This window comes from Bombina bombina, chromosome 2, assembly GCF_027579735.1.
Source record: "Bombina bombina isolate aBomBom1 chromosome 2, aBomBom1.pri, whole genome shotgun sequence".
Taxonomy (NCBI): domain Eukaryota; kingdom Metazoa; phylum Chordata; class Amphibia; order Anura; family Bombinatoridae; genus Bombina; species Bombina bombina.
This window is the reverse complement of record NC_069500.1, coordinates 1,012,808,602-1,012,822,162: the sequence shown is the minus strand read 5'-3', so window position 1 is coordinate 1,012,822,162 and position 13,561 is coordinate 1,012,808,602. Positions and strand designations below refer to the sequence as shown.

At 36.1% G+C, this 13,561-nt stretch overlaps 1 protein-coding gene across 3 annotated transcripts in view; it reads left to right on the top strand.

Moving 5' to 3' along the window:
• Positions 1 to 13,561, top strand: part of PRSS12 (serine protease 12) — a 504,723-nt gene that overhangs the window by 40,238 nt on the left and 450,924 nt on the right. For all 3 annotated transcript variants that reach the window (XM_053703591.1, XM_053703592.1, XM_053703590.1), the window contains one exon: positions 7,899 to 8,040. In XM_053703591.1, the coding sequence (XP_053559566.1) occupies positions 7,899 to 8,040 (142 nt within the window). The remainder of the gene's footprint in view (positions 1 to 7,898; positions 8,041 to 13,561) is intronic.

Below are 13,561 nucleotides of genomic sequence, written 5' to 3'. Positions count from 1 at the left end.
TTGGAGAATTTGTCTTACACTCTGGTAGTAGGAGATTTTGCCTTTCCCCTGAGTGTAGAGTGATGATTAGACTGACAAGAAGGGCCTGCTGCTCTAGGTGGGTGGGTGCCTAGAGTGCTCTGCTCAGGTTGGCAGGTCATAAGTACTCTCTGCAAAGCCCTATTGAACATTGCCTTGGGCAGAGCATGGGGCTCTTCTGCAGATTCTGTTTGTGGGGCCTTGACCTCTTTCTCACTTGAGTTTATTAGGGATTCAGTTGCCACCATCCCTGCTTAGTTGGTTATTTGTGATGATTTAATAAACGTGAACAACATTTTCTTCTCTTCACCAAGGCCACCACTAGGTATTTTGGGGCCCTTACTTAACCATTGATCAGGCCCCCCCCCCCCCCCCCTTTGACGTGCAATTTTTGACGGAGTGACTAAAACGTATATGCACTTTATTCTTAAGTGTATTTAAACTTGGAAATGTTGTAAAGATAGTAACATACAAACACACTCATACACTGAAACACACACACACTCACACATAAGGATTCACATATAGACACTCTAGCAGACACACAAAGAAACACACTCAGACACAGACACCCAAACAGACACTTGTTTACATTGACCTGTCAAGTAATGAGGTAGACTAAAGTTTTGTAAAAAAAGGAGATTTAGAAAACAAAATATGGAGTTCTGATTATCTTTTGTAAAGGAAGATGCCAACTAAATGATGACAACAGCATGCAGTGGCTGAAAGGAAGGGTCCTGAACTGCCTAAACAATAATTTAAAGGTTAAATGATGGATTGGTGACTTCCGGAAAGGTCTCATTAGTCTCAAAGTCTGTAGAAAGATGTGAATAATCAGTAGTAAGGTCAAAATGTCCTAAAAAAGGAACAGACAATGGGCACACACACAAACTCAAACTTGCACATATACCCAAGTAAACACCGACAGAGACAGCCTCAGAAAACACACAAAGACATACACACACACTCACAGAAAACACACAAAGACATACACACACACAGAGAGAGACAACCACATACAACACAGAAAGACATACATACACACACCCTCACAGAGACACCCACAGAAAACACACACCCTCACAGAGACATCCACAGAAAACACAGACATACATACACACACACACACCCTCACAGAGATATCCACAGAAAACACAGACATACACACCCACCCTCACAGAGGCATCCAGAGAAAAAGCTCAAAGTCATATGCACACACCCTCACAGACATCCAAAGAAAATGCACAAAGACATACACACCCACCCTCACAGAGAGACCCACAGAAAAAAAAATACATAGACACTCATAGAGACACAAACCAAAGCACAAAGACATAAGCACAGACACCCACAGAAACACTCACAGGAGGAAACATTTATGCACCTTGCATCCCCTAAATCTACGTTGTGTGACATGCATGATAAAAAAATGCAGAAATTAAGAGATCACTTTTTAAAGAATCATTATTGTAAATGTGCAAACAAAAATAATTCTGTGAATTCAAAATTGTACATTAATGATCTGGGTAGATGGCTAGATGATGAAAAGTACTTTTAAAAGGTTGACATATGTTTGTTTGTTTTTTCCCCATTTTCCCCAACCAAGCGCACCACTTCAAATATAGTGTACAAATGTTCCTGTCTGTCAGCTGTACTTATGGATTTTGAAAATGCTGTACTCTATATGGTCTTGGTGGAACCATAAGCTGTGGTACTCATACCATTAGATCTGGTTTAAATGCAGGATTTAGGCTTGTTGGTATGTATTTCAAAATTAAGTCAGCTGTAGTGTAAGCTGAACAGTTTTAAGTTAACCTGTCTCATTTCAAACACTGAGCAATCTTAGTCTGATAGTATAACATTTTATGCAGATGTAAAAATCTTAGATAACATGCCTCCTTGCATCTGGAAGGGTCAGTAAACTGGAATATATCATTTATTTATATATATATATATATATATATATATATATATATATATATATATATATATATATATATATATATATATATATATATATATATATATATATATATATATATATACCAAAAGGGCACCTACCATTTGTATATTGAGGAGGAAACATTTCTGCATGGTTTTAAATATAGAATTTCTACAGCATTGTCAAATAATCATAAATACACTGCTGCTAAAAAATGTGTTTTAATGGACCCCTGGCCCCACCATACTACTACTACCACACTGAAGTTACAATCCGAAATTGCACAAAGAAATAAAAAACATTTGCTAAATAAGTCCTACTTCCTCTGCAAATGAAAGTGATCTGCCACCTGACTCAGGCACACACTGTACAAACAAAGTGCCAAGTCTGTCTCATACTGTGCATAGTGATTTAGTGCACACTCAGAAATATTCTCAAATGCTAATACTTTACTCCTTGTGATAAAATTTCCCATGCTCAATTAGTACTCTGCTGTAGTACCCACTGGTGGCTGCCAAAATTAAAAAAAAAAAAAAATCTTTTTTTTTTTTTAAGTTTTTGCCTCATGGGGCCCCCCTGGCCCATTGGGCCCCTGACAGGAGTCACCCCTGTCACCCCCTGATGGCAGCCCTGTATGGCACTACACTGAGAATGCCTTTACTTCGGCCTTTAATCCCTTATTTTCCACTGTAAGCCTGACCTGACCAGTGACCACTTGACCCTTGGCCATATCTTTATCTGCTACTTTTTATGGACTTTGGGTGCATAGCGCAAAATTTTATAATTATTTGAACTAAGAAGAATGAGCATTTGTCACTAGTTTTAGAGGTAATAAATTGTGTTCATTTTTGAACTTCCAAAAAAGGTGTTTAAGAACTGGAAATAAAAACTGCAAAGATGTAAGTCATAGATACTGTGAGGGAAAAAAAACCTGTCAAATAACTTTCTGTAAAGGGTTTTCACATCATTAAACACTCACTAGCTATTGTGATTTAAACTTACTTCTGAAAACCCTAACACTTGTCTCACAGCTGTGCAATTTCTTTGTGTTTTCTCAGGTGTTTCTATGTCAGAAAAGGTCAAGAACTGTCTAATTCCAACCATTTTCCGTATTTTTTTGTTAAAAACCGAGTTAAAAAAATGTCAAATTATGTGTGTAATTATTTCCTTTTAGATTCCCAGTAGAACAGAAAAACACTTGAATATTACATGCTTTAGGCATGATTATGAGTATAAGGGAGCCAAATGTATGAAAACAATACTTACAGACATTGTTTTATCAGTATGATCGTTATAACAATAAGTTGTTTTTATATCTTTTTAGTTAGAACAGAACAATTTTATTAAAGCAGTAATAATGTGTCAGTGATTAAAAAGGGACATGAAATCTAAAATGTTTCTGTCATCATTCAGGCAGGGCACACAAAAAACAACAACTTTGAAATGTAGTTTTGTTATTAAATTATCTTCATTGTCTTGGTATCCTTTGTTAAAGGAGCAGCAATGCCCTCCTGGGAGCTAAATGAACAGAAGAGGCATATATGTGCAGCTACCAATCAGCAACTAGCTCCCAGGAGTGCATTGCTGCTCCTTAGCCTATCTAGATATGCTTTTCAACAAAAGATACCAAGACAAAGAAATACATTGAAAATTGTTTAAAACAGAATGGTCTATTTAAATCATAATTATCCTTACTGATCCTCCCATAATGCGGCTAAAGGCATATACATACATAGAATCCCTTAGACTCACAAGCCAAAAAATGTTCGCAGACCTGCAAAAGCCCTCAACGGAGTAACACACAGTAATAAGCAGTGATAGAATTATGGGGTATTTAACCCCTAAAGAGCGGATCTTTTACCAGAATTTTATAAGGGTTGGTGGGAATAGTCCTACATTTTTGGAGATAGTAACCCCTTTAGACACAGTATTAGGACACACAAGAGTTATATAGATGACCTATTGTTTGTCTGGACTGGTACAGAGAAAGAGGCCCATTTCTTTGTCAATTTCCTTAATAACAATACAGTGGGGCTACAATTTACACACAAACTTGAGGTAACTATGATTCCATATTTGGATGTTAAATTGGAAGGTGATAACAGCTAAGACAAAATTAAGATTTGTCGATTTATCGCAAACTGATTACTTCCAATTCGATTCTACTTGCCAGGAGTAACAATCCCATACACAGGTTTTGGGGTGGCAAAGATCATAAGATTGAAACATAATTGCATGGGTGATAAGGATTTTCTTAAAGAAAGTGATTTCCTAAAATTTCTTTTATTACAAAAGGGATATTCAATGAAGGTAGTGAGTAGAGCATTTTTGGAAGTTAGCCGTATGGATAGGCGGTCATTGTTAGAGAATTCTGTACTTGATAGCGGTTGTAATAAGAGGTTTGACAACACCAAGTCAGTCTTTGTTACCACGTACAATATCCAATTTGGGGAAATTTGTAATATTGCAAGCAAACATCTGCCTATACTGACAGCTGAAGATAGCCTTAGAGATTATGGGGCATATTTATAAAGCTCCGTATGGAGCTTGAAGTCCCGTGTTTCTGACGAGCCCAAAGGCTCGCCAGAAACACAAGTTTTTTAGCAGCGGTCTAAAGACCGCTGCTCCATAACCTGTCTGCCTGCTCTGAGGCAGCGGACAGACATCGCCAAAAAATCAATCCGATCCAATACGATCGGGTTGATTGACAACCCCTGCTGGCGGCCGATTGGCCGCGAATCGGCAGAGGGCGGCGTCACACCAGCAGTTCACAAGAACTGCTGGTGCAATGACAAATACCGACAGCATATGCTGTCGGCATTTATCGATGTGTGGCGGACATGATCCGCAATATCGGATAGCTGTAGCGTATCATGTCAGACAGACATCGCTGAATGCCGACAGCATAAGCTGTCAGCATTTATCATTACACAAGCAGTTCACCAGAACTGCTTGTGCAATGCTGCCCCCTGCAGATTCGCAGACAATTGACTGCTAGCAGGGGGTGTCAATCAGGCCGATCATTTAGGATCGGGCGGATTGAAGACCACAGGTCCGCAGTCTCAGAGGCAACAGACATGTTATGGAGCAATGGTCTTTAGACCGCTTCTTCATAACTGCTGTTTCCGGCGAGCCTGAAGGCTTGCGCGGAAACAAGGGGAACAAGGGTTATTCGGCCCTTGTTAAATCTACCCCTATGTCTCTAAGGGGTGCAATTTTGTTACGATTGGTAACATTGTAGCTCCAAGTATGCTTAGGAATACTGTTAAGGATAATAGTAGCTGGCTAAATACAAGCGGACACTAGAAGTGCCACTACACAAAATGTATAGCATGTCAAAGTTACCACACAGTTTCAGTCCAAAAGCATTTACAAAGTTTAGGATTTAAATCACTTTACAAATTAGAGGACAACATTTGTAGTGCACCTAATAGAGTGCAGATTATGTGATTGACAGTACGTGAGGTGTACCACTAGGGAGGCCCATGTCAGGATTAAATAATATTAATGTTGGTGATGACTGTTCAGATCTAGCAAGACATTTTATTAATGTGAATAACCAAGATGTTTCATCATTTAAATGGCAGATTATAGAATGGGTTTGTAGCCCCCTTGAGAGGGAGGGGGGGTGATTAATTGCACAATTGCTATAAAGAGAGGTTTTCTGGATCTTTCTGGACCAGAAAACCATATGGCTTTAACATTGATGGTGACATCATCAACTTTTTGAAGTAAATTTATTAATTTTCTTTTCTATTACTATTAATATCCATCATTAACTATGAAGTGATATAATATCAATGTTGGAATTCTCTAATCTTACCTTTGATTTTCCCCCAGTCCATATCCCATATAAGATGACCAAGAATATACATCTTGTATACAGAATTAAAATTAAGATGCAGTTGACTTAGCGAATCAGGTTTTAGGGAGGGGATATATAAGACACTGTTGGGTGATACGTTTTTTGCCTAAGGTGTGTGTTTTATACATGTGACCAAGGCCTCTGTGTGAGGCCGAAACATTATGTCTTTGAAACATTTAAGGTGTTATTTTGAATCTCTTCGTGCTGGCTTTACTGTTGTGGATAAACAAGGATACATACCGGATCCTGTTCTTCAACCGTTTCATGATATATATATATATATATATATATTTATTTATATCTTTTTGCAAATATCTGGGATTTCCTATTCAAAGGTGCTCCAAAAAATATACATATACACTTAAATATTACATTAGTGATATGTTTCAGTTTGCTATTACTTTGTTATTTAACGTTACATTTTATGCTGATTGTCAGTTGTTCTTCTATGTCATGTCATGTAAGAAAGGTCGTTATTATTAACCATGTTTATTAGTTGACTATTTAAAGTAGAGGAAAGATGGATTAATCATGTCTATGACTAAGGCATTATACCATTTGTTTTTAACTGTTCTGTGCTATATACCTGAATTATACAGAATAAAGGAGTGTTTATTCTCAAGAGGTTCTCAGGTCTTCTTGTTCATTGGTCTATTTAAATCATGTCAGAATATTTTTGGGTTTTATGTCCAGGAGGGCATAAAATAAATCTGACACCCCTGATGATCTTGGTTATTCTTGCTCTACGTGGTTATTTTGTTTTGTATTTTATTGTAAAGATTTGAGATAGCTAAATATTTCTGTGTGGTTATCTTCCATCAGAAACAGCATCTCCTTGTCTAAGACTTCTCAATATAAGAAAAGTAAGCCCAACATTTTAAATCACAGGGTTTTTCCCCTCAAGCCTTGTGTATATATAATCACAACTGTTACATAATATTATATAACTTTAATAAAGACCACATTTTATAACTTTCTGGTTAACTTGTCTCCTTCCTGCTCTGCAATTCAGCGTGTTAAAACCAGAACTGTCAGAAAAACAAGGAATATTGTATGTATTTATCTCAGAACTTAAGCTCCAACATAAAAATATGTTTTTGTCCATAGAAATGTTAAGTGTATGATTTGGCTGTTTTAGTAAGTAAATGTTTTCTACTAATGCCTAGCTTTGCACACAGATGTGATGACCAGAATGTTGTTCCTTGTATAAGCCCCTAGAAACAACCATTTCTTAAACATTGGCGTTTACTTTTTTTTCTGTTAATTTTTTTAATTTAATGAAAAAAAAAAGGTCTTTAATTAAATGTTTGGAAATAAGGTGATGCATTCTGAATATTATGAAGCCATATTTTCCCTCCTTTTGGATGGGAAGACTCCCAACGCCTGTTAAATCAGAATAAATGACAACAATATAAATTTTACAATTTTAAAGAAATGTGTCTTCTAGCTACATGTTGAAGAAATTAATTAATTAAGACTGTCTATACTTTTTATAGGTTTTTGCAAAACACATTTACCAGCTATATTATAAATCATCCACAATTATATGCAAATCTTTTTTTTTATGCCATATGGGAAAATCTCTTTTTCTCTCTTTTCCTCTAGTTTTCTCTTCATACATATATCACGATTCTTTACATATTTCTTTGAATATATTGAATGATGACTGAGGTATAGTTTCAAAAGTAGAACCACCCAAGTGTGGCCTTCAATGCTAGGGTAACACTACTAGAGGTCAACAGTTTCTTAAACTTAATGTGAAGTTAGTAGACAGACATGTATCTAAAACACTAATGCCATTTAATCAGCATAATGCTCATAATAAATATTTTACTTCCTCCAGCTGTTTGTTTAAAAATAAGAGCGATGCATGAAGGAAAAATAATTGAAGCACAATATCTAGCAATATGAGACTAGCTTACCTATCTTAAAGCGTTTGCTGTGTTGTTTACATGTATTTCAAATAGTACCAGAATAAGAATGTAAAAATGTGGTGTTAAGGCTTTCAACTTTAAAGTGAATAGTAATTGCAGTAAAAATAATAGTGTGATTTGATTTTTTTACCATTAACAGGGTCCGTACGCCTTAGGGAAAGCAAAAGCGAGTCTGAGGAAAATGTTGTGGAAGTATATATGAATGGTGTCTGGGGAACTATCTGCAGCAACCAGTGGGATGATAATGATGCATCTGTCATATGTCGACAACTTGAGCTTGGGTAAGTGTTCACTAAGATTTATGAAGTTTATTAGCTTAGTGTATAGCCCTGGTTGGAGAACAATTCAACCCGTTAGCTCACAGAAAAATTGACTTTTGTAGTGGGCAGCGGAGTGCGGGGTATTTGAATTTCATATCTATATTGAAAAGCAATTAAGCGCATCTTCATTACACCTGATGATATAAACTCCATCTAAAATATCACTAACATTCCGGATCTGATTTTATAAACAAGAGTTTACCATCACTTTATATTGGGGCGGGGTAAAACACTTGGGACCAATATACCTATAAATCAACTATTATGAAGAGAAACGTCTCTGTTGTGTGTTTTTTTCTTTACAATAACAAACAAAAGTAAAATTCAATCAAATACTTCCCTGAATCAAAGCTGCTGTCTGCCGCAGTCTCTTCTGTTAAGCCCTGTTCATGTAAAAGATGGCGGCAATGCTCTTCCCAGGCCTAAATTTTTTTTTTTCTTTACTGACAATCTTGAGAAAAAAGAACCGAGAGTTATGGAATACTTTAGATTGGGGTGTCATTTTTTAGGCATTAAAGTAACAGTAAACTCCTTGCGATTTGTATATAATATTTTGAGTTATGCATAATAAAACAACTTTGCAATATACTCTTATTGTTTATTTTGCCCTCTTTCATATAGATTGGTTCCTCTAAATAGGACAAATGGTAGTCTGAGTTTGGCTATTGAAAAAGAATTGCAATAAAAATGATGTTAATTTATTATGGTATAGAGTTAAAAAAAAATATCTCCAGCCTCCTTTACTTTAAAAAGTACCGGGCTAAGGCCTCTATTTATCAAAGGACTTGCGGGCCTAATCCGACAGTGCGGATCAGGTCCGCAAGACCTTGCTAAATGCAGAGAGCAATGCGCTCTCCGCATTTAACATTGCACCAGCAGCTCACAAGAGCTGCTGGTGCAATGCCGCCCCCTGCAGACTCGTGGCCAATGAGCCACCAGCAGGAAGGTGTCAATCAACCCGAAATCATACTCGATCGGTTTGCAGGCGGACAGGTTATGGAGCAGCGGTCTTTGTGACCGCTGCTTCATAACTGCTGTTTCTGGCGAGTCTGAAGACTCGCCAGAAACACAGCCCTTCAAGCTCCGTACGGAGCTTGATAAATATGGGCCTAAGAGTCTATTGTAGATCTGAGATGTTGTTCACTAACCTTAGGACCCAGATGTAACAATAAAGGTCCTTTTTAAGTAAAGGAAGCTGGAGATTAATTTTTTTACTCTATGCATTTTGCTGTTGGATGTGGCAGGTCCAAAGCTCTGTGCTCCTAAGGATATCTTGTGTGTGCTGTTTTCCTGATTGAAATTAATTTGATATTGTATGTTATTTAATAACAACACAACATAAATGTCTTGTAATTACAAGGCAGATATTCATTTTGGCAGGGAGATAATAGGCTTGTGACCAATGTCTATAGACCCCACATTATGCAAGAAATGGCTATTGTTTTTTTGTTGTTTTGTTTTTGTTTATAGTTTGTTAATCTATCTATAGCTTTCTATCTATCATCTATCTATCTATCTATCTATCTATCTATCTATCTATCTATTTTGGTGGCTAAAGACAATATGATTCATTGTAAAGGCATGATTGCATTTTGGGAATTATAAACCTAATATCCTGTCATTTCTATAGTGTTGCAGAGTATCTTGGATGAATGTCCATGGGGCTAGTGCTTGGACCTGTTTTATTTAATATCAGCATTGTTGATATTAGTGTAAGTTTGAAGGAATGTATACAATCATAAAATTATTTAATGACTATTTTGTAAATGGAGTAAAACCCTCCCCATATTTTTCAACTGCTACAATTACACTTATTCAGAAGAAAGGTAACGACCCAACCTCTTTAGACTCATACCGCCCAATTTCACTTTTGAATAGTGACTATAAATTGCTCATGGGTATTATGGCACACAGACTGAAAGGGCCCCTAGACTCTCTAATACATGCGGACCAGGTCGGCTTTATGGCACATAGAAATCCATTTGCTAATATTCAAAACATTTTCTTTCTCTTAGATGATTACTGGAATCTTGATAAAAAAAAATAATCTAAAATCTTACATGATCAAGCTATTTTATCAATTGATGCCCAGAAGGTGCTTGACTCAATTATGTGGGACCATCTTTTTCATGCAATGAGTCAATTTGGATTTAAAGGTCTATTCTTAAAATGTATCAAATTAATATATTCAGAAGCTTCTTCTTCAATATTGGTAAACGGTCTTTAACTTATAGTTTTCCTATGGCAAAAGGTACACGGCAGGGGTGTCAAATCTCTCCTTTACTTTTCAATCTAGCTATTGAGCCCCTTGCAATATTATTTAGAATGGAACTTCAAGGTATTCCCCTCGGGGATAATAAGCTTAAACTCCTACTTTATGCTGATGATCTGTTATTATTTCTTAATAATACACAATTAGAAATCCCATATATCTTAAAATGTATTCAGGAGTTTGGCTCGTTCTCTGGTTACCAAGTGAATGCTACCAAATCAGAAATTCTATGGCTTAATAATCCCCCACTAGACAAATATTTTGTAACTTTCAAAATTGTAAGCGATCAGCTTACATACTTAGGGATCAATATAGTTAACTGCCCGAAATATTGGTATTCAAGAAATTTCTGTATTTTATTTGAGAAGATTAAACAAAACTTAAAGGGACAGTTTACTAAAAAATTTTCTTCCCTTTAATTTGTTCCCAATGACCCACTTTACCTGCTGGAGTGTATTAAATTATTTACAAGTAGCTTGTTTACCCTTATATTGGCATTTGAAATGGTTAATTTAGCATGTGGTATCCCCACCTATTCTGAAAGTTTGTGGCCGCATGTCCAAGCTATAGATAAGCTTTGTAAACACAGCCAGCAGAAGAAATTACACTCCCAGTGTGATAAAGCAGAGATAAGGTAATAAAATGTTGATTTTCCATTGTTCTTTCAAAGTATTGGTGATTGTTTTAAGGACAGATATAAGATAAAGAAGCAGGTACATGTGCACAATGTGATACAGTAATGAGATATGATTATACCTACAAGCTCAACCTATTTTATTAGGCTGTGGCTTCAAAACACAAAATCAGAGCTTTAATATACAGAAATGAACCTTAAAAAGCTAATTTTCATACATTTTTTACTCTGCAGTTGGTAAAAAAAGCAATTGTAACACATTAAGGGAAAAACTATTTTACTGTCCCTTTAACTAATTGGTCCCATATTCTGCTTTCGCTAACAGCTAAAATCAATTTAATTAAAATGATTATATTACCAAAATGCCTATACCTAATACAAAATTTACCCATTCCACTAAATAAAAAAGATATTAACCATCTGAATAAAATTTGTAGAAGATTTCTTTGGGGTACGGGTAAAAGTTGAATGGCCTTGGAAAAACGCATTTAAGACAGTTCGGGGTGGGGGGGCTATCCTTCCCTTCTCTATCTATATACAATAGCGTATGTCTAGCGAAAATCGCAATGAATTGGCTTACGGATGGTAACTATATTGCTAGTCTTTCCATTTTCTTTAACTGCTTTGTTACACTGTCCTATTCGACATATACCGGTTAGAATCAAAAGGATGTACACTATATACTATATTATTATTGCATGGCAATGTCTAAGATCATTATTAAATACGGACCCTCATATGTCAAATCTTTTACCCGTAAAGGGTAACCCACGATTCCTACCCAACGTCAATAGTAAACTATTTAATAGATGGAGTAGTTTGGGACTTTCACATTTATTTCAGCTTAATGAACCGGGCACCTCTCGAGTATGTACCTTTGAAGATCTAAAAAACAGATATTTTCTCCCTAATACAGATTTCTATGCCTATTTGCAAATCCGACATTGGTTTTATGAGTCCACTAAGAATTTTAATTTTAATTGGATACAACCGGGTTTGCAAATGGGATTATCATTATTCAAAAATAGTATTCGCTCCATACATTTTTGGTATAAGTTGATACTTTCTAACTTAGGTGAAGCTCATTTACAGAATTTGGATAGAAGTTGGCAACAAATTCTAGATATATCTGGTGAGGACCTGGTGAAATATAGTATACAAAAAGTGGATAAAGCTACACTCTCTGCAGCATGGCAGGAATCTCATGTAAAACTTATTAACCAGGTTTATATTACACCAGCTAAACTTAATCGCTGGTACCCTAACACTCAAAACTACTGTCCTAGGTGCCACTCTTCGGAAGCCGACCTGGTTCATATGTTTTGGAGCTGCCCTAAAATTCAGAAGTTTTGGTCCCGAGTTCAATTTTGGCTTTGTAAGATCTTAAAAATAAATATCAAACTTGATAAAAGACACATATTTCTCTTACATGACAGGCCAAATCCGCGGGTAAATATTTGCTTCATTAACATAACTATTTTGGGTGGTAGATACCTTATACTTAAAAATTGGAAAAAATAAACGAGAACCATCTATTAATAATTTAATATACAGTATCTTCTTCAGACACAGGCAATAATAGAACAATTTGATGCCTATACCTCTACAGAAAAATGTATTGAGTGTATTGAGAGATATCATATGAAATGGGCAGCGATCATGGAGATATATGAAACTGATATTCAAAAACAACTATTATTCCCTATTGAAAATCTAATATCGACTTAGTTACTTAGTTCACTAAAGTATTATCTAAACTTAGTATCCTTTTTCCAAGATGATATAAGGGAAGCAGTATAATACAATGAGAGTAGACTCCTTTGCTTTTGTTTGTCTTTCCTCCCCTCGTTTTCCCCCTTTTTTGTTGTTGTTGTTGTTTGTTTGCTCTTTCTTCTACTATCCAATCTTGAAGGGTATCTTGGGTTAACATACCCATTGTTTGAATTTAGATTAAGCTAGATTGTTTGTCAATATGGGAAACACTTAGATATATGTTTAATCAAACAAAGGTTTCAATCTCATAGATCACAGGTCATAAATATTTATATATTTCAATTGGACATTGTTGTTTCTACCTTGAACTTAACAGTGTATAAATGATTTGCTTATTCTTCTCTTTTGTAACTCAAAAGCTCATAAAAAAGTGTTATTTTTGTATCTGATATTGATCTGTTAGATTTGAGCTTTGCAATGTCTAAGTGATTAGATATTTTATGTATTTTGACCTTAATTTTCTTACTTTTTTCTTTTATTATTGTTTAAACCTTAATAATAAAAAAATATAACATTTAAAAAAAAATCATAAAGTTCAAATGAGACATTGAGGCCCATTTATCAAGCTCCGAACGGAGCTTGTGGGCCAGTGTTTCTAGCGAGTCTTCAGACTCGCCAGAAACAGCAGTTATGAAGCACTGCTCCATAACCCTGTCTGCCTGATCTGAGCAGGCGGACAGGAATTGCCGGAAATCAACCCGATCGAGTACGATCGGGTTGATTGACACCCCCCTGCTGGCGGCACATTGGCCGCGAGTCTGCAGGGGGCGGCGTTGCACCAGCAGCTCTTGTGAGCTGCTGGT